Source organism: Panthera uncia (genome assembly GCF_023721935.1).
Source record: "Panthera uncia isolate 11264 chromosome A3 unlocalized genomic scaffold, Puncia_PCG_1.0 HiC_scaffold_11, whole genome shotgun sequence".
Taxonomy (NCBI): domain Eukaryota; kingdom Metazoa; phylum Chordata; class Mammalia; order Carnivora; family Felidae; genus Panthera; species Panthera uncia.
The window spans coordinates 21891351-21917354 of record NW_026057578.1 but is presented as its reverse complement, the minus strand read 5'-3'; the positions used below and the strand labels follow the sequence as shown (position 1 = coordinate 21917354).

Here is a 26004-nt window from a genome sequence, read left to right as displayed (position 1 = left end):
GGAAGGGAATTTTCTAGGTTAGGGGAAACACAAGTATGTGAATAATCAGCAACAGGGGCAGGCAGAGAGAGACTGAAGATAAAGAGATCATTGATTTAGCTAGGCCCTGGAAAAGCTGGCCAACCCAAGAATCCAGAGCCTGGGTTTTTTTCTAGGTAGCTCTTGTCTGCAAGGTTATCACCTTACATCTAGATTAAGCAGAACTGCTAGGTGCTCTGCTGAGTGCAAAGTAGAGCAACGTGCAGTAGGGAGTTGAGAGTGGTAAAGGTTTGTTTGGAACAACTGTTGAGAAATATCACTTGGTCTGTCAAATGCAAACACATTGGTGGTAAGTTTTTGAGGAAAAATAGAATAAAACTAACTCTGCCTCGTGGGATCCTGGCTTTCATAGTTGGTCCTGGATAGGATCACAAGAGCTGAGAAATGTCAAGTTTTTTGCCTTTGTCATAACTAATCACTTTTTTATCCAGATCTAAACTTCAGAGGGTGATTCTGACCTCAAAAGAAACGAAGATAAAAGGAAAGAGCTTCAGGAATTACAAACCAAACCAGAGACTCACTGTCTCATTTTTCATTTCTCTAGTAGTTTAGCTTTCATTGAGTTGCAGCATATGGACTCTAGCCCATTTCATCTTTGCTACTGGATTTGATTCTCCTGATTCTTTTCTCACTTCATGTATACTGAGTCCTGAAAATCCTTAATTTCTTCATTCCACGATGTCTACTGAATGCCTGCTTTGTGCAAGATACTGATTCTTCCTTTGATGTGACTTTCAGAACATCCAGACTTGAACTGAGGGGCACTGCTGGCTTAAAAATGATCCAAGAAACAAAAGCAGCACCTTTCAAATGTCATCCAGCAAAGAAAAATTGGGAAACACACATTTTTCCTTCTTTCTATGACTGGATCTAGGCTCTAACTTTGGATTTTCAGTAAGTCCTATCCTGTCTATGTAAAGCCTTCCACTTTCATCTCCTATCTTTTGATTCACCTGATCTGTCACCTTTTACATTAAATCAATGACTTACTTTTTTTTTTAACGTTTATTTATTTTTTGAGAGACAGCGAGAGAGACAGAGCATGAGCGGGGGAGGGGCAGAGAGAGAGAGGGAGACACAGAATCCAAAGCAGGCTCCAGGCTCTGAGCTGTCAGCACAGAGCCTGACGTGGGGCTCAAACCCACGAACCGCGAGATCGTGACCTGAGCCGAAGTTGGACGCTTAAACCGACTGAGCCACCCAGGCGCCCCATCAATGACTTACTTTTATGACTTTCTTTTGCCATGTTGTAATTCTTTCAAATGTTCTAAACCGAATTATTAGAAAGTACATGCCTTGGCAGTGAGGCCAAGATGAAAGGAAAAAAACTCTTTATGTTCCTTTATTTCCCTTATGAAATAAAGCATTATTTAAACAGTACTCTTTTTTTTCCTCCTCTTTTGGACTGTAACTAAACTATGTCATTGCTTTTCAATAAACAGTACTGCCGTAGTCACCAACCCCCCTGCCCCGGCAAAACCAGCCATGCTTCCCTCTTAGTCACCACTCCATGCCCTACACCTAGTCACTGAATCTTGTGGATTCCTCCTCCACCAGGTTTCTGGTTGTCTTTCAACATTTTATGTTTTCTCTTCCAATCCATCTTATGTTTAGTTACTAGACCAGTTTTTCTCAAGCAACATTTACACCATGTCACTTTCTTTCTCAGAACTCTTCAGGGGTTCACTATTATAAATTGAATCAGATTTAGACAGCTCAGCATTGAGCATTGGGGACATGTCTGTCACATCCAGCCTCACCTACATGCTTTTTTTTTTCTTTCATCAGTACGCTCTCCCTGCTTTTTATCAGGATTCATGTTGGTTTTTATTTTTTCTTATTATCCAGTGGTATTCCCATTTAACACTACACTGAATTTCGAATAGAGAATGAAGTATGGGTACTGAATCCAGATACATTGTGAAAGTTGTCTCTGCTTTGATTCCACTGTGTGCTAGGGCCCTATGATTAGCCTCCCTGGTGTTTAATATTTCAGAATTCTCCAGAGCATGTGTCCAGAACCTCTTAAGGCCTTTAGAGGCTCCAAAACTAAAACATTTACCGTGTACCTCCTCCAGATGTAATTTAAAATAGAAACAATTCTAAACAAAATAAGTACAACACCAACAAAAAACAAAAAGAACGTGTAACAAAGTTCTGATTGTTTTTTCCAACATGGCTATTTCATTTTGTAATTCTTTCAAAAAATTATTTTTTCGTCCCCAGCTATGTTGTGCCCTAAGCAGGTACTTGGTGTGCACACACATGCTCCTCTAATGAAAAACTACCCACCTAACCTTTTAACTGTCGGAAAAAAAAGCAGTTGATAATTGTGGGGAGGAGCATAACCTGACCTCGTCATTCTTCCTATTCTTGTTCCTGAAAAGAAAAACTAAAGTGGTGGTTCGTGAGTTGGGTCCCTCCCAGGAAAGTAGTACCAGTCTTGCTCACAAGGGCAGTTAAGTGATTTTTGCTCCTCTTCCTTTGGACTTTGGATAAGGAAACAAGAAGCCAAAAAGTCCAATTTAACTTAAAAATGTAATTCTAAGGTCTTTATCCATCAAAATCTATGTCTAGCGCACTCAATTTGGTCACAAGAAGATATTTCAGGACGGCATTTTAAGTTTTCCTTTAAGAGATTACCCTGACACAGACTTAATTCTACCTAGGACCAAAACTTATGATCATTTTTGTTTCCTGAACCCATGCATACCTAGAATAATCTTGCTCACCCTTAATCCCAGGGAAGCTGAACATTATTAACTAAAAATCACCCCAGATATTAGCCCAAAGCAGAGGAACCTGATGGAAAATCAAACCATATGAGAGAGATGTATGTAACATTCAAAGACAGTAATAGCAAACAGTCTTGGTGAGATTATACCTGTTGCTTCTTGCCTCATTTCAATTTCCTCATTCAGTTTAGAGAAACTTTGAAATAGCTAAGGCTGTTCCCTATGGAGCTACCAAAGAAAGTACAGAGAATTAGAATCAAGAGACTTGAGTTTAAGTCCTAGTAATGCTACTTACTGATTCTGTGCTCTCTGGCAAGTTCTTTAACCTCTTTGAGCCTGTTTCCTCATCTGTAAAATGGCAATAACCATAATGTCTAAATTATACAACTAATGCAAGGGAAAAAAATATGTGAAACTTCCATACAAATAACATTGTAACTTACTATTTCCTTTACTATTTTCCTACCGCACCAGAAACACCTGACGCTAATCTTCACTTCCACATCTTAAAACGTTAGCCCCATCAATATAGTTAATTCTTAAATGCATGAATTTACATTGAATAATTGAGATTAGGAATGGGTCTACTTAGAGCAAACAGACTGAAGATTACATGTACCCACACATCCATATAAGATGTCTCTGGAAGGATGTATAAGAAACTGAAAAATATAAGAACTGTAGTGCTTAAGGAAAGAGAAATTCAATAATGGTGAGATAAAAATAAGGAAATTTACCTTTTACTGTGTATCTTCGGTATCCTTCGAACTTTGTACTTATTCCAAAAAATAACCTAATAAATAAAATGTATGCTATAAAGGAGATAGACTGTCATGTATGTTTGCTATGATACTTAAGATACTTTTTTTATTACCTGCTTTTATTGATTAGCTCTGTTAATTAAAAAAATGCACCTAAGGGGTGCCTGGGTGTCTCTGTTGGCTAAGCATCATAGTGTGGAGCCTGCTTGGGATTCTCTCTCTCTCCCTCTCTGTCTGCTTCTCCCCACCCCCCTTTCTCTCTCTCAAAAATAAATAAACATTTTTTAAAAATGCACCTAAGGACTTCTAAGCATTTTTTTCATTTCAGAAACTATTTTTCTCTGTGTATTTGATTTAAAAAATAAGATGCCGGAATAGAGAATCATGAATTAATTTCCATGTACAATCACACTGTTACTTCTATGGTCCTAAAATTTGAAATGCAACAGACAAAAGTGAAACTCATGTGGTTAGACCATTGCAGATATTAACTGAATTTGTAACAAAGTAACAGACCAAAGACTAATTTCGTCAATATATAAAAGTTCCTATGAATCAACATGAAAAAGACTTAACATCCTCAAAATGAGAAAAGGATTTGAATACTTAGAAAAGGAAATAACAGCTTTAAGACATCAAAAGGTGCTCAACCTAATAAAAAAACACAGACTTACGCCACTGAAAAACATTTTTTTAAATGTTTTAATGTTTATTTTTGAGAAAAAGACAGAGCATGAGTGGGGGAGGGGCAGAGAGAGGGAGACACAGATTCCGAAGCAGGCTCCAGGCTCTGAGCTGTCAACAGAGCCCAACATGGGGCTCGAACTCATGAACTGCGAGATCATGACCTGAGCTAAAGTCAGACGCTTAACTGACTGAGCCACCCAGGCGCCCCCCAAAAAACATTTTTTAAAAAATCTATTCAGTTGTCAAAAATCCAAAAGTTTGGAAAGCTTCAGTGACTCCCCATTTCAGAGTTAAGTCAAACTCTTTGTCACAGCTTACAAGTCACTAGGAATCTGGATCTAGTCCCTTATATAACTTTATTTCCCTCTGCCTTCATTTGCTTCTCTCCTTTTTTATCCCACCCTAGTCATCCTGGTCTTCTGGTTCCTAGAATACCTAGGCAACCCTAATGCCTTATGACTTTTTAAAAATTGTATTTTGGGGCGCCTGGGTGGCGCAGTCGGTTAAGCGTCCGACTTCAGCCAGGTCACGATCTCGCGGTCCATGAGTTCGAGCCCCGCGTCAGGCTCTGGGCTGATGGCTCGGAGCCTGGAGCCTGTTTCCGATTCTGTGTCTCCCTCTCTCTCTGCCCCTCCCCCGTTCATGCTCTGTCTCTCTCTGTCCCAAAAATAAATAAAAAACGTTGAAAAAAAAATTTAAAAAAAAATTGTATTTTAAGGATTTACTTACATAAGTAATTTCTATGCCCAACATGGGGCTCAAATTCACAACCCTGAGATCAAGAGTCACATGCTCCATCCACTGACTAAGGCAGCCAGGTGTCCCACGTTATGGCTTTTGAAATGTCTATTTCCTCTGCTGCTAATATTCTTTCCCCAGGTCTGCATAATTAACTCCCTCACTTCCTTCAAGTCTTTGCTCAAATATCACCTCAATAAAGCCTACTATTAACCATTTTATTTAAAATTATACCCCCTGGTCCCCACAACCACCACACTACTCATTCCTCATACCCTGATCGTTTTCCAAGAACATATTCCAGCTTCTAAGATACTATATGATTTTATATTTATTTATACTATATATTATGATACATTATATTCTTTTTCTCTTCTGGTAGAATACAAACCCCACTAGGGATTTTGGTTTATTTTATTCATTGATATTTCCTAATTACCTAGAATAGTGCCTGGGCCATGGCAAGAATTCAATAAATATCTGTAGAATGAATATCACATTGTACAGGCAAGGATGTAGGGAGAAAAGCATGCTCTTACATCACTGGGGGGGTAACTGTTATTACCTCCATGGAAGTCATTTGGCAATATTTTAATATGAAATAACATATCCTTTGACCTGGTGATTGCACTTTTAGGATTTTCTTCTAAAGACACACTTGACCATATGTGAAATACATATGTCTGGAGTTACTCACTACAGTATTGTTTGTTCCAAAGATTGGAATTTATCAGGGCACCTGGTGACAGCTGAGCATCTAACTCTTGGCTTCAGCTCGGGTCATGATCCCAGGGTGGTGGGATTGAGCCCTGCACTGGGCTCCATGCTGAGCATGGAGCCTACTTAAGGTCCTTTCTCTTTCTGTACCCCTGCCCTCTACTAGTGCTTTCTCTTAAAACAAAATTGTAAATTACCTAAGTGTCCATTAATGTAATAAATACTGGCCAGGAATAAAGAATGAGGAAACTCTTTTTGGAGTAGTATAGAAAAATCTCAAAGATATTAAGGAGAGAAAGTGCAAGGTGCAGAAAAATATGTATAGAATACTATAATTTGTGAAAAAAGGGACACCTGCTGGCTCAGTTGGTAGAGCATGTGACTCTTGATGTCAGGGTCGTGAGTTCAAGCCCCATGTTGGGCATGGAGCCTACATAAATAAATAAACAAACAAATAAATAAATAAAATTGATTTGTGAAAAAAGCAGGGAAGAGAATACACATATCTACTCATAAATGCATAATTATGTCTTGGAGATATAAGAAATTGATAACATGGTACCTCTGGGGAGGTGAAGTGGATGGCTAGGAATATTCTGTAACTTTTGAATTTTGAATATATATATATATGTATATATATGCATTACCACCTTAATAAATCTATCATGAGTCAAGAAAAAATGTTTTCTGAACTTCTCTCTTTACATACTGTATTTTAATTTCAAATAAATCCTGATTTAATATTTTGATTAGAAAAGTATTGAGGCACAGTGTTTTTACATAAGGAATCAGATGCACAGATGAATATCTTGAGATTATTTTCAGATTTAGTCACTTACTGATTTTTCAATATAAGACCACTCAACTAATGTCTATTTCATGCTTTTATTTCACTTTTGGCAGTGATGATGCCTGGGTAGTGTTATGATATTAATATTTCAAACATCTTAAAAGGTTCTTACAACAACCAGAATGCTATAACAATTCATTGTTAAGTAGTAAAAAGGTCTGAGGTTCTGAAGGTCTGAATTAGAAGACCCCTTTAAAACTTTTTAAGTTCCATTTTCTTTTTTTTAAACATTTTTTTAAATGTTTATTTATTTCTGAGACAGAGAGAGACAGAACATGAGTAGGGGAGGGGCAGAGAGAGAGGGAGACACAGAATCAAAAGCAGGGTCCAGGCTCTGAGCTGTCAGCACAGAACCTGATGCAGGGCTCGAACTCACAAACCATGAGATCATGACCTGAACCGAAGTCGGCCGCTCAACCAATTGAGCCACCCAGGCGCCCCAAGTTCCATTTTCAATTATTTTAATAATTCAGTTGCTGAAAAAAGTTTTGCAAAAGACTTTTGGGTTTGAAATCTGAAAAAGAAAAAATTTCCGACAAGATTATTTAAAGCTCTAAAACAAGATACCACGAAGGAAGTTATGGAAATGTGTTTGGCCTATTTGAAAAAATTTTTTTCATAAGAAACTATTAAAATGTGGTGGGATTGACTGGCCAAACTGTACAATTCTGTGGGGTCTTGAACTGAAATGATAATCTGGGTTGTAATATAATCCAAAACTCCTTAGAAATCACCAAAGCTCTTGCAGGGGAAAAGCTTGAGGTCTTTCCTGAAAAAATCAATTTCTTTAATTTTAAGGTCAGAATACTTGATTTGAACTGTCTACAAATTCTTTAAAAACATTTTTTTTTAATGTGTATTTATTTTTGAGACAGAGAGAGACAGAGAGAGAGAGAAGGGCAGCGAGAGGGAGACACAGAATCTGAAGCAGGCTCCAGGCCCTGAGCCGTCAGCACAGAGCCCAACACAGGGCTCAAACCCACAAGCTGTGAGATCATGACCTGTGCCGAAGTTGGATGCCCAACCAACTGAACCACTCAGGCGCCCTGAACTGCCTACAAATTCTTATCCTTTTTAGTGTCCTGCCCTTTTTGCCACAAAAGTGATTTCCTAAGATTACCTGATGCACACCAGAGTTTAACTCCGGATTTAGTAGGTTTACTTTGGTTGGTGGGTGGTTGAAAGACAAAGGTTTGGGAGATAAAGGCTTGTATGGCATAAGAACCATGACCTCATAAATATTTGAGTGTCTGGAGAGACAGATTCTCTACCTGTGGTCTTCTGACCAGTCTGGGGCAAGATTTCACTGAAAACTAGTGTCTGAGGGGCCATAAAAGCTGGACTCTATGTTTGATATATCTTCTATACTGTCTCAACCTTCCACCTTTTAATCTAATTCACATAAGCATCCTTTCTAGAATCTCAGCTCCATCTCCTTCCTAACCTCTTCCCATATCCCTGCTCCTTTAAAAATGTCCCTTGCTGTATTCATACCACCACCTCTGTCAAAAGAAAAGGGGGGAGGGTTGGAGTGACAGGTCCCTCATAAAGATTCTTTGGTATCCATAGGAACCACTTTAAACCAGTGCTGTCTCCCTTGGACTTCAGACTATAAACTCTACAGGGTGAGAGAAAGAGACATCACTGAATCATTCAACAATTGGCACTCAGTCATTCTTTGTGCTGGGAAGTCATCACTGTTGTTCAGGAAGAATAAAATCCATCACTTCCCTCTGTGTTTTCTGTAACAGAAAGCAGTTGTTAATTATCCTTTCTAAAGCTTTTCCTCTGCTGTGTTCTGACAAGGGTTTGAAGATGTAGGGAAAGCAGCTGATATGATGTGGTTTCAGGGATGACAGGAAAATCTCTATATCCCACCCTTACCTTCAAACTCATTTCCAAATACCTCCTCTCCATCCTGCTTAGTAATGCCTAACATTTCTCAATTAGAGGTTCATGCCTTTGGCTTAGAGATCTACCTTATTAAAAAGCAAACATCCCTGGGGGTGCCTGGGTGGCTCAGTCCATTGAGCCTCCAACTCTTGATTTCAGTTCAGGTCATGATCCCAGGGTTGTGGGATCGAGCACTGCGTCGGGCTCTACACTGAGCGTGGAGCCCGCTTAAAATTCTCTCTTTTTCTCTCCCTCCCTCTGCCCCACACCCACTTGCATGCTTTCTCTCTCTCTAAAATTAAAAATTAAAAAAAAAAAGCAAACATCCCTGGAAGAGTTAGGCTCATTAGAACTTGCATTATTAATCATTTTCGCATAACAGCCAGTTCATTAGATCCCTTCCTGAGAGGGAGAGATAGAAAAAGGAACTTCGAGCCAGGAAGGAGGGGGAAGCTGGAAGGAGAGAGAGATTTTACAATTTTACCCAGTGCAAGTTTACTTGGCAGGGTTGATGTCTAGGAGATGCTCTCATTCCCTAAGCCCATCTCTTACTTATATGATCGTTTAATCTTTCACTAAGAAAAAATAAATAATTTTTTTTTTACATTTTATTTATTTTTGAGAGACAGAGCACGAGTGGGGAGGAGCAGAGAGAGAATGAGACACAGAATCAGAAGCAGGCTCCAGGCTCTGAGCTGTCAGCACAGAGCCTGATACGGGGCTCAAACTCACAAACTATGAGATCATGACCTGAGCCAAAGTCAGACGCTTAACTGACTGAGCCACCCAGGTGCCCCCCAAAATAATAATTTTTAATAAAATATGTATCTCAGTACAAGGAAGAAAAGCAAAACTAAGAGTAAAAATGTAAGAATCTAAAATAATAAAGACATGGCTAGGCCAGCAATAGATAATGAGCAATACCTTTTAATAGTATATGATGAAGATAAAACTGAAATCCTATTGACTTATACTGAATTTTTAACATATTATAACAAAATTAAATGTCCAGAAATTTTTGTTTTATATATTTAAAAAATTCCATGAAAACACAAAACTATGTTTGAGAAGAGCCTTGTATAAAAATAATGGAGATATTTGGAATATTTGGATATTTGGATTTGTTAATACAATCACTATTATGTACTTCTTCAGCCTTTCCCAAACTGTGGAGGTAGTCAGTAAAAAAAATCAGACCTCTGCTTTTTTTTTTTTTTTTAAAGTAATCTCTCTGCCCAACGTGGGGCTTGAACTCACGACCCTGAGATCAAGAGTCATATGTTCCACCGACAGGCCCAGCCAGGTGCCCCCGACCTCTGCTTCTTAATGGATGCTTCTCTCTGTGAATTTTAACACAATGAAACAAGTATTATTGTACTTGCCCCTCCCTGTTGGTAGTATTACTCAGAAAATAAAAATCTTCCTGGAGGGAAATGGACTCTGGCATAAATATGAGTGAAGAGATATGTCTTCACTGCTGTGAGACAGGGTGGCATATGAGGTCAAACCAGGGACTCAAACAATATTCCTCAAGAATAACCACCAGCTTTTGTCTAAGTACACTCCTCTACAATGTACAATGTACATAGTATCCTATTAAATAAGATATGCTAACTTTATTTTTATTATTTGAAGCTCGATATCATTTTACAGCATTTTTGAATTTGGGGTACGAGTTTAACAACTGGGATTTAATTGTAGAGTGGATCTGCATTTATTGACATTAGAGGGACAGAGCAGATTAGAACAGCGCAGAGCAGGGGTGACTGGATGACTCAGTCGGTTACGTGTCTGACTCTTGATTTTGGCTCAGGTCATAATCTAATGGTTTGTGGGATTGAGCCTCATGTCAGGCTCTGTGCTGACAGCATGGAGATTGCTTGGGATTCTCTTTTTCCCTCTCTCTCTGCCCCTCATGCCCCAAAATAAATAAATAAATAAAAAGAGAAAAGAGCAGAGCGGAGACTAGCCAAGGATGTGGCTTTTGGAGCAAGACTACTTGAGTTTGAATTCTGGCATTTACTGGTTATGTGACTTCGGGCAAGTCACTTTTTCAAATTCTGTTCCTCAGCTTCCCCATCTGTAAAATGGAGAGAATAATATATGGAGTGGTTATAAGGATTTAAAGAATTAATCATATAATGTACTTAGGAATCTGGCTCATTGTAAACACTTAATGAGTGTTAGTCATTTTCACTGGATAATCCACAAAATGGACAGTTCAAAAGCAGAGAGTGAAAAGTGGTTTAATGGAGTGAGACCAAGGAGAGAGCAGCAAGAGACATGTTTAACTCAACTGTGCTCAGTGCACTCAAATTTAGCATCCAGCAGCTAGCTTCAAGGTGTCCTCTTGGCTCTGCTCAAGGGTGAAGATTTAATTCAGCAGATAGCCTGGGCCTGCAATTAGCTCAAAACTCCTGACTGCTAGTCCCAAATATGAAGACCTCTCTTGGCCAGGGATCCTTTTGAAGTCACACTTGGCATGCTGCCACAACCCCGAAAACAAACCCAACTCACCCTGAATCATAAAGAAATTTGTTTGTAAAGATGTATTGGCAGAGGGCTGGGGGTGAAAGGTGAAAATCGAGGGGACAGTGTGGTAAGATTCATGTTGCTTGCTTTACACCAAAAACCTAATGCAATTCACCATTGGGTGTGTCTCTTTTTCACATGCCAGTTGCCCCTTTTCCTTCTGGCATATATACGAGTGAAGAGAAAGGCTTCTTTCAACCTCTTACATGTCACTCCATGTCACTACCTCCCAGAGGCCTCTCCATTGCCCTAGAGAGTTCACCTGTGGCTCTCCACTTATGTTCCTCAACCAGACAAAAGCCTGGGAATTAGATCAATTTCTACTTAATCTGGTATGCCTCTTGGGGGTTCCCACCCTTCTATATGCAGCTTATCAAAGTATTCACCCAACACAAACTAACCTCTTTCTTGGGAAACTTCTGCTTGCAAGAAAATGTTCTCTATCTATGCTTAAAGCATACAGTGGGTGCTCAACAAATAATAGTTCCCATCCTAGAGCCATTTGAGGATCTGACAGTAGTTGTAGGAGAGGGAATCAGGAAAATGAAAAGGGGAGGGAAAGAGTGGAAATCTTGCATAATTGGGGTAGATTTAGTATTATACCACTTCATAAATTTTTTCTTGCTTGAAGATTTTTAAGGGAAAGAGAAAGGAAGTAGAAAGGCCACAGCGATTTCATAAACATACACCAATAATATCAAACTATAAGAATTGGTTGTTAATTTATTCTTTTAAAATTTTTTTTAACATTTTTTATTTATTTTTGAGACAGAGACAGAGCATGAATGGGGGAGGGGCAGAGAGAGAAGGAGACACAGAATCGGAAGCAGGCTCCAGGCTCTGAGCCATCAGCCCAGAGCCCGACGCAGGGCTCGAACTCACGGACCGCGAGATCGTGACCTGAGCTGAAGTCAGACGCTTAACCGACTGAGCCACCCAGGCGCCCTGGTTGTTAATTTATTCTTAAGATTGTTGACAAGTAGACTGGGCTTTGACAGAAGACCCAATCATCCTAAAATTGCTATATATATATATATTTTTTTTAATTTTTTTTAACGTTTATTTATTTTTGAGACAGAGAGAGACAGAGCATGAACGGGGGAGGGTCAGAGAGAGGGAAACACAGAATCTGAAACAGGCTCCAGGCTCTGAGCTGTCAGCACAGAGCCCGACGCGGGGCTCGAACTCACAGACTGCGAGATCATGACCTGAGCCGAAGTCGGCCGCTTAACTGACTGAGCCACCCAGGCGCCCCCTAAAATTGCTATATTAACATTTATTTAGAATCTCTTTTGAAGCTGTGCTAGACCTGTTTATCAAGACTGGAACTTTATGGAAGTTCTGGCATGCCTCAAAAGCTCCATAGAATTTCATGATTTCTGCAAATTTACACCAAGAGCTTCCCTCCCTTATATATTCTATTTCCTTAAAGATTTTGACAGCAAAAAATATGTTCTGAGGTAATTAAATGGGAGGAGGTAGCTTCAGGCTGGCATTATTTTCAGTCTGAAAAAAAAAAATGGGGGATGACTGCTTCTATGGTTTCTGAAAGGATTAGTTTTTACCTGATGTTACTTGCCTTGCATTTCTAAGTAGAAAGACAGCCCATGAGCTTCCTCAAGCCGCAAACAGTCTGCCTGGGGTCTTGTTCAGTCCCTACCTCCCGGACTTGGAAGAGAGCCTGAGAGGCGATGATACGCAGAGAGGGCTCAGGGTCACACAGCAGATCTCTCAGATCTATGTGGCCAGAAAACCGCGTGGGAGGTGAATATCTATGGAAATGATCACTGATCCAGACACCAAACAGCCAACAAGCCTACAGTAGGTGAGATAAAGGACTATTTCTAAGAATCTGTCTGAAAATAACACATTTGTAGATCAATTCCAATTGTGACCTACAAAGCATTCATTTTTGAGTTTCCAAATAGTTTACTCCTTTACAATAGCCACAATGGCAAGTAGTCCACCTGAAGTCAAATTATCTGTCAAGCCATGTCTAAGACTGCTAATTTCTAAATTCCTGTGTTGGTCCTAGAGATTACTCTTAAATCATTATTTTCTTTTAAGTGTACTTTATTTTTTTTTAAATCTTTACCTTTTGTTTTCTTAGTATAAAATAAATACATGTCCATTGCCTAGAAAATTTAGATAATACATGTAAGCACTGGAAGAAAATCAGCTATCCATAATTCCACCACCAGAGAAACAGTTATATTTCTGTTTTTTCTATTCAGTTACATACATGTGCTTTTTTGTTAAAATGAAACCAGGTCATCCAGATTATCTAATAATTGCTTGTTTTATTTAATATTGCATCATCACTTATCAAAGTCATTAAATTTTTTTCTATGATATTTTCATGGCTTTGGGGTACCTGGCTGGCTCAGTCAGTAGAGCATGTGAATTTTCATCTTGGGGTCATGAGTTCGAACCCCCATGTTGGGCATGGAGATTACTTGATAAAAAAAATTAAAAAAATTTTTTTCATGGCTTCATGGGATTCTATAATATGGATATGCTACACTTTATGAAAGCAATTTCTCAGTATTTCTAATCTTGGATGTTTTCCATGTTTGCTATTTTATTTATTTATTTATTTATTTATTTATTTATTTATTTATTATTTTTGAGTATTTTTATTTTTAGAGAGAGAAAGAGACCAAGTGTGAGTGGGGAACAGGGGCAGAGGGAGATAGAATCTTAAGCAGGCTCCATGCTCAGTGTGGAGCCTAATGTGGGTCTAATTCCACGGCCCTGGGATCATGACCTGAGCCGAAACCAAGAGTCAGACGCTCAACTGACTGAGCCACCCAGGTACCCTTCTGCTGATTTTTTTTTTTTTTTTTTTTTTTTTTTTTTTTTTGAGAGGGAGAGATTGAGAGAGAGAGAGAATCAAGCAGGTTCCACACTCAGCATGGAACATGGAGCTGGATGTGGAACTTGATCCCACATCCTGGGATCATGACCTGAGCCAAAATCAAGAGTTGAACATTCAGCCAACTGTGCCACCCAGGCACCCCTCTGATTTTCATAGATTAAATTCCTAGAAGTGAGATTGATAAGTCAAAGTATATATTTATTTAAAGGGTTTGATACATATTGCCGAACTTAAATATAAAAAAGGTATATCTATCTATGCTCATACCAGTGCAGTGTACAATAATGTCAGTTTTCCCTTAACACATTTATGGTGACTAATAATTAGTAACCTTTGCCATTTTGGCAGAAAAAGTCATCCTGGCATCTCATCATTGTTTTGTTTTCAAACTTTTGATTACTAGGAATAATGAATATTTTTCATATATTTACTGGCCATTTATCCTCTATAGACTGCTTATTCATATTGTTTGCCACTTGTCTTTTGAGATGTATTAATTTGTTGGGGTCCCTGGCTGGCTCAGTCGGTAGAACAGGCAACTCCTGATCTTGGGATCATGGGTTTGAGCCCTATGCTGGGTGTAGAGATTACTAAAAAAAAAAAATAAACTTAAAAAAAGAGAGAGATGTACTGATTTAAGGATATTAACTCATTATCATAGTACAAATATATTTCCTACATTATTATTTGGTTTTTAGCTCTGTTTCTTTTTTTTTTTAATCAAAGTTGATTTTTAAAATTTTTATATAGAGGGGAGTCTGGGTGGCTTAGTCGGTTAAGCATCCAAATCCTGATTTCAGCTCAGGTCATGATCTCATGGTTTGTGGGATAGAGCCCTATCAGGCTCTGTGCTGACAGCACAGACCTGCTTGGGATTCTTCCTCTCCCCCTCTCTCTCTCTCAAAATAAATATTTAAAAGAAATAAAATTTTTATATAGATAAATCTATCATTCTTTTACTTTATGGATCTGTCTTTGGTATCATATTTAGTTAGATAAGGCACTCTCTCTCTCTCTTTTTAAGTTTTATTTATTTAAAATAAATAAATCTCTGCACCCAACCTGGGGCTGAAACTTACAACCCTGAGATGAAGAGTTGCAAGCTCTTCCGATGGAGTCAGCCAGGCCCCCTAGATAAAGCTCTCTTTTTAATTTCCAGTTCTCTGAGGTCTCAAAAATGCTCAAGACCTCTTCACAGTTTGAAGCTTTTTATTTCTTAAGTAGCATTTTAGCCTTTAAATTCATGTTTATTTCCAAAAGGGAATACTTAACTATTTTTAATTTCTTTCAGTTCTTGCATTAAGATCTGTTTCACAGAATACATGAAGGAGTACACATCAATTCTAGAATCTAAAGGAATGGAACTTTATTTTGTCATGAAGTCAGTTTAAACTCACATTTAAAATTTTGTTATTTTTCTGTTTAAATTTAGCTTAAAAATTACCTACAGTAAATGACATAAATTTGTTCAGGAGTGCTGGAACACCCTATTCTAAGACAGATCAGGCACTGTTAGGGAAGGAAGAGGGTGGGATTATTCCATTAGATTGAACCACATGAGAATGTTATTTGACTTGATTTCGCCCTACAGATTGGCAATTTCATATGGTTCATATATAGATCCTATACATAAATGACTTTAGAATGAAAAAGGAATTTTGCTCCCCTTGTGTTAGATTAGAAAATAATTTCCTTTTGGGGCACCTGGGTGGCTCGGTCAGTTGGGCATCTAGCTTCAGCTCAGGTCATGATCTCATAGCTTGTGAGTTCGGGCCCCATGTCAGGCTCTGTGCTGACAGCTTGGAGCCTGGAGCCTGCTTCGGATTCTGTGTCTCCCTCTCTCTCTGCCACTCCCCCACTCACTCTGTCTCTCTCTCAAAAATAAAAACATTAAAAAAAGTTAAAAAAAAGAAAATAATTTCTTTTTAATTGAACAGAATCAACCAGGCACAGGCCTACCTCATAGAATAAAAGAATCTATTTTACTTTTACTTTTTTTTTTCTTGCTTCTGATAGCTGTGAGGAGATAGAAGAATTTAGAAAAGTGGCATGATCTTCCATTTTTTTTAAAGCTTTTTTGCTTTTTTTGTTATTGTTGAGGTATAATTGACATACATTATATATTGGTTTCAGGTGTACAACATAATGATTTGATATTTGTATATTTTGTAAAATGATCACTACAACAAATCTGGTTAACATTTCTCATAATTTTTTTATACAAATTATCTTTTTTTTTTTTTTTAGTATATGTGCTGCCAAAGTGAGCACCAAATCATCTTTTAAAAAAAATTTTAATTAATTACTTTGAAATGAACTCTACCTCCGACGTGGGGCTCAAACTCATAATCCTGAGACTAAGAGTTGCATGCTCTACTGACTGAGTCAGCCAGGAGCCCCTCTCATAATTTTTTTCTAAGATTTTATTTTTAAGTAATCTCTACACCCAACATGGGGCTTGAAACTACAACCCTAAGATCAAGAGTTGCACACTCTACTCACAGAGTCAGCCATGTGCCCCTCTCATAATCTTTCTTAAATAAGGTCCAGCTTCTGGCTATTTTACCAGTTGTATATTCTTATTTTAAAAGCAGTGAATTGTTCAGGATTTTATTTTATTTTTTTAAATATTTTAAGTAATCTCTACACCCAACATGGGGCTTGCACTCACAACTCCGAGATCAAGAGTCTCATGCTCTACCGACTGAGCCAGCCAGGTACCCCCAGGATTTTAATTTGGTTCTCTTAGTACATACTTTTGGGTGTGAGGCTTAGCATTTCATGGCATTTCTAATTGTAGGACTACTTCTTAAATGGGAATAAATAGTTCTCTGAGTGCTAAATCCTCCAAACTGTACAGTTATAGAAAATTTCCACTCACTGACAATTCAGAAAGCCATTTATGTTATGGTTGCCTTATATGATTATAAAACATCTGTATTACCAAGGTTTACCATCTCACAGGACAACTGCTTATGGAAAGTTGTGCCACAGCCATTTCTGTGGTGCTTGTGACGTATCATCATAATTTACTAAGATAGTATTTCTAGGTAATGTCTTATTTCCCGAAAAAATTCAGAAACTGTTCCTGAGACACTCATCAAAGCTGGCTTCCAGACAAATAGGGTCATGTCCTTTCCTAATCGGGTAGTTGGACTGCGATGAGACCATCATTCACTTGAAGTCACCAAGGGCTTTCTTACTGCAAAAGTCAGGCCCTCTGGTTCCCAGGGTCTAAATTCTGTCAGAGAGCTTGCCCACTGTCACTGCCTCAGATCCCTTTCAAAATGTGAGATGTCCCAAACCAAACCCAAGTGTGTTGTCACTCACCTTTCTCTATCCAGTCAGTGCCTTTCATCCTGAGCTCACTGTGATCCACGTACTTCAATAAGAGCCCTAAATGTAGGATAAAGTCAGTGAGTCTGTGGTCTGGCTCTGGCTCTAAGCAGTTGGCAGAACTGGCCTTTTGATAATTAGATTCTAAAACTTTGACTTCCAAGTGCCTGAAAGTTACCTAAAGACAACAGCCCCTTTCTTCAAAAAAAGTATTTTTGAAGTTATCTTCATAAAGAATGAGGATACTCAACAACACAGTTTGGGAGAATATAGGGTAACGTGACTGTAGAAATGAAAAGATTATTTATACCTACAAATAAGACTGCTGCTCTTCTGATAGGAAGCTTTGCATTCTTGGAGAACATCAATGTTTGGGCTACGAGGTTAACTTTCCCCTTGCATTTTTTTCCCTAAGTGGGGAAAAAAGTAAGAGTAGAAAGGAGTGAAACGCACGACTATTTTTGTCAGCCTCACTATAGTTTCCGGAGTCAGGGACTATGTCAGACATCGGACACATATAGCATAGTGCTTGAAATAGTGATTGTGGTTGCTTAGCGCCACAATAATAAGCCCCTAGACAAAGTTAAATCCTCTGAATACACCTTGCTCACAGCCACTCATGCCACATACTGTGCCCGTGATGCCTCTAAGTCCATCTCCACCTCTCTAAGTCTTCTCTGTCTTGAGCTCTGCCTCCCTATCAGCTCTTCCCCCATCACCCTTGCCTTCCTGACCTTACTCTGCTCTGAGCATTTTTGCAGGTACTCCTCTCTTGGCACATATCATTTTCCACCTTGAGTTTCCACTTAACTTCCCACAGAAGTTTTATCCCCCTTCCTAGCTAGCAAGCTCCCTTGGGAAGTTTGTATCCTTGGCATGTTTCTGGGTTCCCCATGGCTTGTTGCACATTGGATGTGTTGTGCCTACTGGCTGAATAAATGTGCCTCTCAGTGGGTCTGCTACAGGGATAGGCAGCTTGGGATAGGAGGAGGGCAATCAGAATCTATTCCTGTAGATCTTACGATGGTACATGGATAATCTATAATCGGAATTTCTGCTGTAAATATTGTTATCACTGCCTCAGATGTAAGTTTGCCTACAGGTCAGAGAGATCATCCCCAGTGGAAAGCCTGACACTGTGAGGCTTCCTAGCCCTGTAACTCTGATCGGAGGAGCCGCCACTGGGTCCTAAATAGGTTACACAAATGGAAGATCCCTGTGGGAATAGCCAGTCCTAGGGTCTTCATAGTAGGATCCCAGCAGTTCTAGAGTCAGATGTCCAGAAAACCATGGATAGGCCCCCTGAAACTGCCCTGGCTCAAGTCTTCCCCTGAGATTGGCCCCAGTAGCCTTAGTTAAGTCTGGGAGGGGAAAGGATGCCATCTGGGTCCTAGCAGAGTCAGTGGCATGCTGCTAAGCATGCTGCATGGCCCATGATAGCCTAGCAAGCCTTGCTTGGGGCTCCCTAAACATGTTCTAATGGAGGGTAAAATAATCCACTACACCCAAGAAAAGGATTAGAGATCACTGTAAAGGCAATACATAACTCCATTTCAATTCACTCCATAAGCAGTTTTTTGAGCATGCACCATCAGCCCTATACCCTATATAAGCGTCTGACCCAGGTTAATGGGGCTCCCAAGAATTCAAAAGAGAGTCTTTCTGATGAGAAAGGGTGGTAATAGAAAGTGCATCTGTGACTCAGTTGGGAGGAAACTGTAGAAAAATAGGTTCCCAAAGCAAGACGGTTCATGGATAACAGCTGCTGATGTGAAAGGGGATGGGAAATATTTCCTTTATGTCGTGTTCCTCCCTTAAAAACTACATCAGAAAAAATAAGTACGCTAGCATATGAAAGAGCTAACAAAGCCATTATTGCTCACGTACAAAGAACTTGCAGACTTTTCCAACTTTGCCACACCTGATGTACCAGGGATCTTTGCAGTACACTTCTTGGGGCAGCTTCCACTTCAGGAACTGGGCACATATAGTTAGGACCTGCCTGCTTTCCTGTGGAAAGGATTATCAGAGATCAGCATTTTTCAAATATTTCTTTTTTTAGCTGACCTAACTTTTCTTCAAATAAAACTGATACTGAAGTCCAATACGAAAAGCTGATAAACTCAGAATTATCCTGGCTAAAGCGAGGGCAGGGATGGAAAGGCACCAGAGTCCTGTCCTCCTTCAATTTCCCCAGTCAGTTCCTATAGGGGACTCATAAAGCCTGCAGAATTGTGGGGAGGATGGAGAAGCCACTGGTCTAGGGCAACAGTGAGAGCTGTCAGGTGTAATACCCAGAGCAGGGATTTGAGCAGGAGTTCCCACTCCCCCACTCCTAGACCTAGGGCTCCTCCACCCACGTGCTGCTCCTGTGATATTCTCCTGTCACTTTATACAGGAAAGTATAACTTCTCTTCTCCCAGACCTTGTGGAATCTCTGACTTGGAACGACTTCTGGAAGGCACTGATCCCTTCCTGATCCAGATGCTTGAGCAGAATTTAGCAAGTAGGCTTCTTCTCTATTCACTGTTCTCAGAATGCTTCCCATGTACCACACACCACCTCAGATGAGTATCCAAGCAAGTATTTTGTCCCACGTCCACTAGATTTGGACCATTCTTTTGGAGACTGATAGGAATACAAGTTAGTTCAGCTACTCTGTTTATTTGTAAATATCTAGTAAAGTTAAAGATGCCCAGATATTCTACTTCTGAGTTTATTCCCTCAAGAAACTCTCACACAGGTATGCAAAGAAATACATAAAAGAATGCTCATTGCAGCATCGTAGTAATGAAAAACTGGAGGCGATGTAGATGTCCGAGCATAGGAGCACGGGAGAAGTGTGAGGGTATCCTCAAGACGGAGGATTCTCTACGGCAGGAAGAATAAATGAGCGGGAGCCCCACATGCAGGCAAGTCTTATAATGCTAAATATGCAAAAAAGAGCAAGTTGCTGACAGATTTACAAATGATACAACATACGAAGTGTTTTCCTACATATAAAGTTTTAAAACATGAAAACATATTACCACAGAAGTTGGTAACAATACAGTTCAAGATGATAGTTCTTGAGGGAATTCATTTGGGGATAGGTGTGTGATTTATTCCTATTTTATTTCTTACAGTGGGTAGTAGATATATGGGTATTTATTATGTTCTCTGTGTTAGTGACTCCCAACCTGTTTAATGTTGGATTCCACCTCTCTAGCCTTGAAGACAAGGTTAGGGATCATTCAAGGTTTGAAAGAAAATAAGCCCAGAGCCTCGGCTGCTCTATGCCTTGCCTGACTGCCAAGGGCTGACAGGGATGGGGGTGGGGTGGGATGGGTATCAACGCATCCACATATCTATGACCCCTACAGGACATACTTCTCCATCACTCGGTTGGGAAACTCTACTCCATACTTTATTGGGGTCTGAAATATTTCATATTTCTGTTTATAAGGCCATAACACTTCCCCCATGTCAAGACACCAGGGCCCACTATAATCTTAAATCTTGTTTCTGATTCCGCTTTCATTTCTGTAATGGGGAGCATAAATAAGGGCAAGTTCAGCATTTTTCCAGAATCCTTGTGCACCTCTCTGGTTTGCTGTAATTGGTCGTCATAGTTAGCACCTTGGGATGGATAGGCTCCTGAGGTATGGGAAAGTACTAAAGATGATGACATCCCACCCACAACTCTATGACAGAAACTTGTGGAAGATTAAGGAGATGCAGAGCCTTCTTTAGATTGTCAGAGGAGCTACTATTTCTGACTTAGCCTGAACACAAGTCTATTTGTCCAAGGGCCATGAGGCAGTTCTTAAAGAAAAGAAAGGTAATGGGATATTGTTATTGTCATCAACAAAAAGTTTGTTGAATTGGGCACGGTATTTAGGCCTCTGTGCTAGGCTAAATATTGGGGTGGGGTAACAACAAGGTATATTTATTGTTCTTACCCACAAAGGGCCATAATTTCCTATACAGAAATAAGGAGTAAGATTTTTTCCCATAATTCACTTAGGCAAAATAATCGAAAGGTAGTCTGTGCTAGAGGAAATGCTGAATAAAGATGGTACCGCAAAGTCCCTGCCCTCAAAGCTACAAAAGCTTATTTGCATATTTGGCTCTGGATTGGAAGTTGTTCAGGGCCGAAAGAAGTTTGACAGAGGTGTTACCTCAGCTACTGCATCATTTTCATCTTGAGAATACAGAAGTAGTGGGACCAAGCTGTCCAGGACTTGATTCTCTATACCCTTCTTATCTGTGTATTTCACAGACTTTATGGAGGCTCCAAAGAGGGTCATGGAGAAACGATGAACATCAGGTCTCACCTATAAAGTATCCAAAGGGAAGCGACTCATCGAAAGTGTTCATGCTTAACTTGCAAGGACTAGGTCAGTTGAAAACCCAGTCCTAACATGAGGCTGTGTAGCTGTAGGTAGCTGAGGGCAAGAAGCCAACTATAGGTAAAGTTAGCAAGACCTGCTGCTTTGTACTACTGGTTGTTCTCTCACTCTGCATATGAGAAATGTAGTCAGCACAGTTTGTGCCTGATACTAGTATTAACTACTCACACAATCTGTTTTGCCGAAATTCAAAAACCCAACCTTGCATATTTGACTCTTCCAAGGACATGGTTCATTGTGCTCCATGCATTTCTTTTTTGAAAAATCTTTTGGGATTTGGGATGGGGACATATGTATAGTCCACCACCTTGACCCATCCTGATTGTTCCTTGAAAGACATCTTTTCTTATACCAACTCCTCCCCCACCCCATGATCAGGGTAAGTCTCTACATCTCTCTAGAGACTCTCCTTGGCAAGTCTCTACATCTCTGTTTTTTGTTTTTGTTTTTGTTTTTTAATCTGAGAAAACAGTAACACCAGTCCTGCTAACATCACAGGTTACCTGGAAGGATCCCAATTTCTATTTGCTGTTATGCCAATTACCCTCCCCTAGGAAAGTCTCTCCTCTCTCATTGTCTTACATCACCAAATAGGGAGAACAGGATCTTCATCATGGCAGTCAGGGTAGTGAAATCCATTGTCTCGACGAGTTGCAGGAGAATCTGGATGGCCAACAAAACAATCTTCTCATCGGTTTCACATAAGAGGTCTAAGATGCACGGCAACAGGCTCTTGATGCCTTCCCTCTGTGTGCCCAAAGGGAGTGCACCATCACCTCTCCTGATAGCACTTCATCTGTTACCAAAGTAGGGCTCCCCAGCTTAACTCAGTACCTGGTGCTTGTTGAATTTTTGGTTGGTCTGGCTAGTTAAGAATAGAGAAGTAAAGAGGGCATGATTCCCCTCTCAGTATTGGCAGGGCTGATACAGAATGGAGCAGAGCTGTTGTAAGTTGCCTCATAGGGAAAAAATGGAACCAAGAGGGAGATGGTCCAATAACAGAGACTTAGGATTAATGTAAGGAATTGCTTATAGAGAGAGAAAGTGGAATGGCTAGCTCAACTCATAGTGAGTTCTCCAACATGGAATGTATCCAGAGCAGAAAGATTCCTTGCCAGAATTCAAGCAGAAATTGACTGAGGACCTTTAAGGTCCTTCCCATTCTGAACTGGGATTCTGTTCTTCTGAAACTTCCAAAATGAAGCAATCTCAGAGTTTCAAAGTGTAAGACATACATGTAAAAAGTATTAACAATTAACATGCTAATATCTGTCATTCTTGTGTCAGACATACACACATATTTAAATATTTAAAAGAAATGGAACTCAAATGACAAAGTCGAAGGCCCGGAATTAATTTTCCTTTCTGACCCAGGCCTAGTTTCTAGCTAGCCCTGCAGAAAATGAGCTCTCTTTCAACATGAATGTCAGTGATCTTTGTTTAGATGATACACATCTTAGGATAGATACCATGGCATATCCAATTTATTCCTTAGAGCAACATGGTTCAAGACATAAAAGGACACCTGAATGTCACCCAGGCTGTGATGATAGTGAGGGTACCTCCTTACACAAATTGTAGGTTTCAAATTTTATGAATATATGTGACTTGGACTTTTTATTTAGTTCTTATAATTTCATGAAATACTTTATAATCAGTACTTACATATTTCCTAGGCATAAAATTTAAATGGTTCAAAGGGATGCATTCCCACTCGATCCTATTCCCAGCTACCTAATTTCCTTCTCAGCTGTTACCAGTTTCTTGGGTGTCTTTCCAGGGTATGTTTGATTTGTGACTTATAAATCAGTACTCTCAGGGCCCCTCCTACCATCTCCTGGTGTCTGGTAAGATAGTGCAGTCCCTTTAGGGCAAGAGTTTTGAAGACATTATTTCCATGATGTAGCCAGTCTTTCAAGCGGGCAATAGAGTATATGCTGGGCAGTCTCCTAGCCACTGGACTCTGGAGAAGCTGAAAGAATCCAGAAATAAGCCAAAGGATTTACCTTTTTAAAAAAATTTTTTTAATGTTTATTTATTTTTGAGAGAGAAAGACAGAGTGTGAGCAGAGGAGGGGCAGAGAGAGAGGGAGACACAGAATCCGACACAGACTCCAGGCTCTGAGCTGTCAGCACAGAGCCTGGCGTGGGGTTTGAACTCACAAACTGTGAGATCATTACCTGAGCCAAAGTCAGACGCTTAACAGACAGATCCATCCAGGCACCCCTGTAGAAGTTACCTTTAAGCCCTTTTTCAGGAGGGGAACCACCTTCCCACCAACTCCAAAATACACATTTTCCTTTGAAACCTGTACTATATTACAGGGTGATGCTTACACTGTAGGTACATAAGACAAGAAGTATTTCAGTAGGCTTGAACCTGAAACTATTTCTATCCCATGTCTGTTATGGATCCCAGCCTGCCATGAAGTTGGATGGGGCCCAGGAAGGCAGGCAGTGCTGCTTTACAGGCTTCCTGAATTCAGCTTCTGACGAATCTTACCTCCACGAAAAATCCTGCAGATGTGAGTTTATGTTTATCATTCCCTCGGTTAAGAAGAGGGACCAACAAGTACATGATCTTATTTGCAAAGAGGTGATTTCTTTCCAGCAATGCACTGCAAAACATAACACCCAATAGGACACCTCTTAGAAATGCTCCTATTCTTGGGGTGCCTGGCTGGCTCAGTCAGTGGAGAGTATGACTCTTGGTCTTAAGTTTTAAGTTTGAGCCCCATGGAGGGCGTAGAGATTATTCAAAATTAAAATCCAAAAAAAAAAAAGGGGGGGTGGTGGAAATAAATGCTCCTATCCAGATTGCATTATTCCCAGGGCTAGGGGTCCTCTGAGGACTTTGCCCAGCTTCAGGTACACAGGAGGGTATAGCACTGTCAGGACCTCTAAAATATTTGCCTGGCATAGTGGGTATTTCCCTAACCTGTGATGTTATCCAGCTTAGGTTTCTGTTTTAACTAAAAGGGAGAAAAGTACCTAAATCAATGCTGATTTAGAGCAGGTGTACATGGCAAGGAAACCTTACTTGGCAAGGAGAGATATTCCCTGAAGATGGCCATCTTTTCCTTCCAAGAGGGTCCATCCTTTATTCTTTTCCATGATGTTGAATTCCTGCCAGCACAATGTTCTGAGAAGGAGAGTCTTTGTAGCCTGTATGGCGAAGCTAAATCAAAACCAGTACACGTGAATAGAACAGGTCCCTCCAACTTATCAGCACATGATCACCCTGCTCTCACTGAGGAGGGTCATGCACTGATAGCTGCTGGACAGTAATTCTCTTCTTTCCAGATTTCCCCAAAGACTCTTAATGCTCTAACAACTTGAAAAGCCCTTCACACAAATTTTTAGCATAAAGAAATCTAACTAAATTTTGTATCCCTGGGAGTTTGAAATCTATGATAAAACAAATGATATGGGATGCTAAACCCATACCCACTGCTTTTTTCCAAAGCTTTATTTAGGGGTGCCTGGGTGGCTCAGTCAGTTAAGCATCCGACTCTTGGTTTCAGCTCAGGTCACGATTCTCTCTCTCTCTCTCTCTCTCTCTCTCTCTCTCTGCCCCTCCCCCACTTGCTCTCTCTCTCTCTCTCTCTCTCTCAAAAATAAACTTAAAAAAATTAAAGCTTTATTTAGATACAATTTACCCCCTCCATAAATTTACCCACACTGCTTTTTATTTTTATTTTTATATTTTTAGAGAGAGGGAGAGAGAGAGAGAGAGAGAGCGAGAGCACACAAGTGGGGAAGAGGGGCAGAGGGAGAAAGAGAATCCCAAGCAGGCTCCATGCTCAGCATGAGCCCAACACAGGGGCTCGATCCCATGACATTGGGATCATGACCTGAGGTGAAATCAAGAGTTGGATGCTCAACCAACTGAGCCACCTCCAGTGCCCTTACCCACACTGCTTTTTAAACTACCCCCATTACTGGAATGCCTGGCTGGCTCCATCAGTACAGCATGCAACTCTTGATCTCCAGGTTGTAAGTTTGAGCCTCACTTTGGGTGGAGAGATTACTTTAAAAAATAAACCACCCTTACTACTTACTGAACTTTATGCTGGACATAACACCAGAGAATCCTAAAACTAGAGGGTCTTTAGAGAGTACTGAGCCTGACCTAATTTACCGATAGGGAAACCAAGGCACAGAACAACAGAAAGATTTGCCCAGGGTACATAGCTAATTAAATGAATGAGAATTAGAACTCAGTTCGCCTGACTTTTAGTCAGGTGTTCTTAATAATCCACATTATAGCACTTCGTCTGAAAGAAAGTCATGGGCCACAGTGACACTAATGAATTTATACTGAGTTTACCTTGGCACCAATAAAACCAGACAACCAACCAGTGAGAGCCCAGAATAATTCCTGGGCATTTCATCTTGACGTCTCATGATAGTGGACTGTAAACTCTCCCACGATTGGGACCACATCT

General features: G+C 40.0%; 1 protein-coding gene across 2 annotated transcripts in view; it reads right to left on the bottom strand.

Moving 5' to 3' along the window:
• Positions 1 to 9331: 9331 nt before the first annotated feature.
• MROH8 (maestro heat like repeat family member 8) overlaps positions 9332 to 26004 on the bottom strand; it is a 59045-nt gene continuing 42372 nt past the window's right edge. The window contains exons 15-24 of one of the 2 annotated variants that reach the window (XM_049650827.1): positions 24597 to 24734; positions 24060 to 24174; positions 23389 to 23529; positions 22140 to 22304; positions 21327 to 21482; positions 19054 to 19176; positions 17477 to 17576; positions 17161 to 17226; positions 12528 to 12689; positions 9332 to 9756 (exon numbers count right to left, since the gene is read on the bottom strand). In XM_049650827.1, coding sequence (XP_049506784.1) covers positions 12541 to 12689; positions 17161 to 17226; positions 17477 to 17576; positions 19054 to 19176; positions 21327 to 21482; positions 22140 to 22304; positions 23389 to 23529; positions 24060 to 24174; positions 24597 to 24734 — 1153 coding nt within the window. In that variant the 3' untranslated portion in view covers positions 9332 to 9756; positions 12528 to 12540. Of the gene's footprint in view, positions 9757 to 12527; positions 12690 to 17160; positions 17227 to 17476; positions 17577 to 19053; positions 19177 to 21326; positions 21483 to 22139; positions 22305 to 23388; positions 23530 to 24059; positions 24175 to 24596; positions 24735 to 26004 lie in introns of those variants that run through there. The other variant, XR_007462085.1, reaches the window with a different exon arrangement.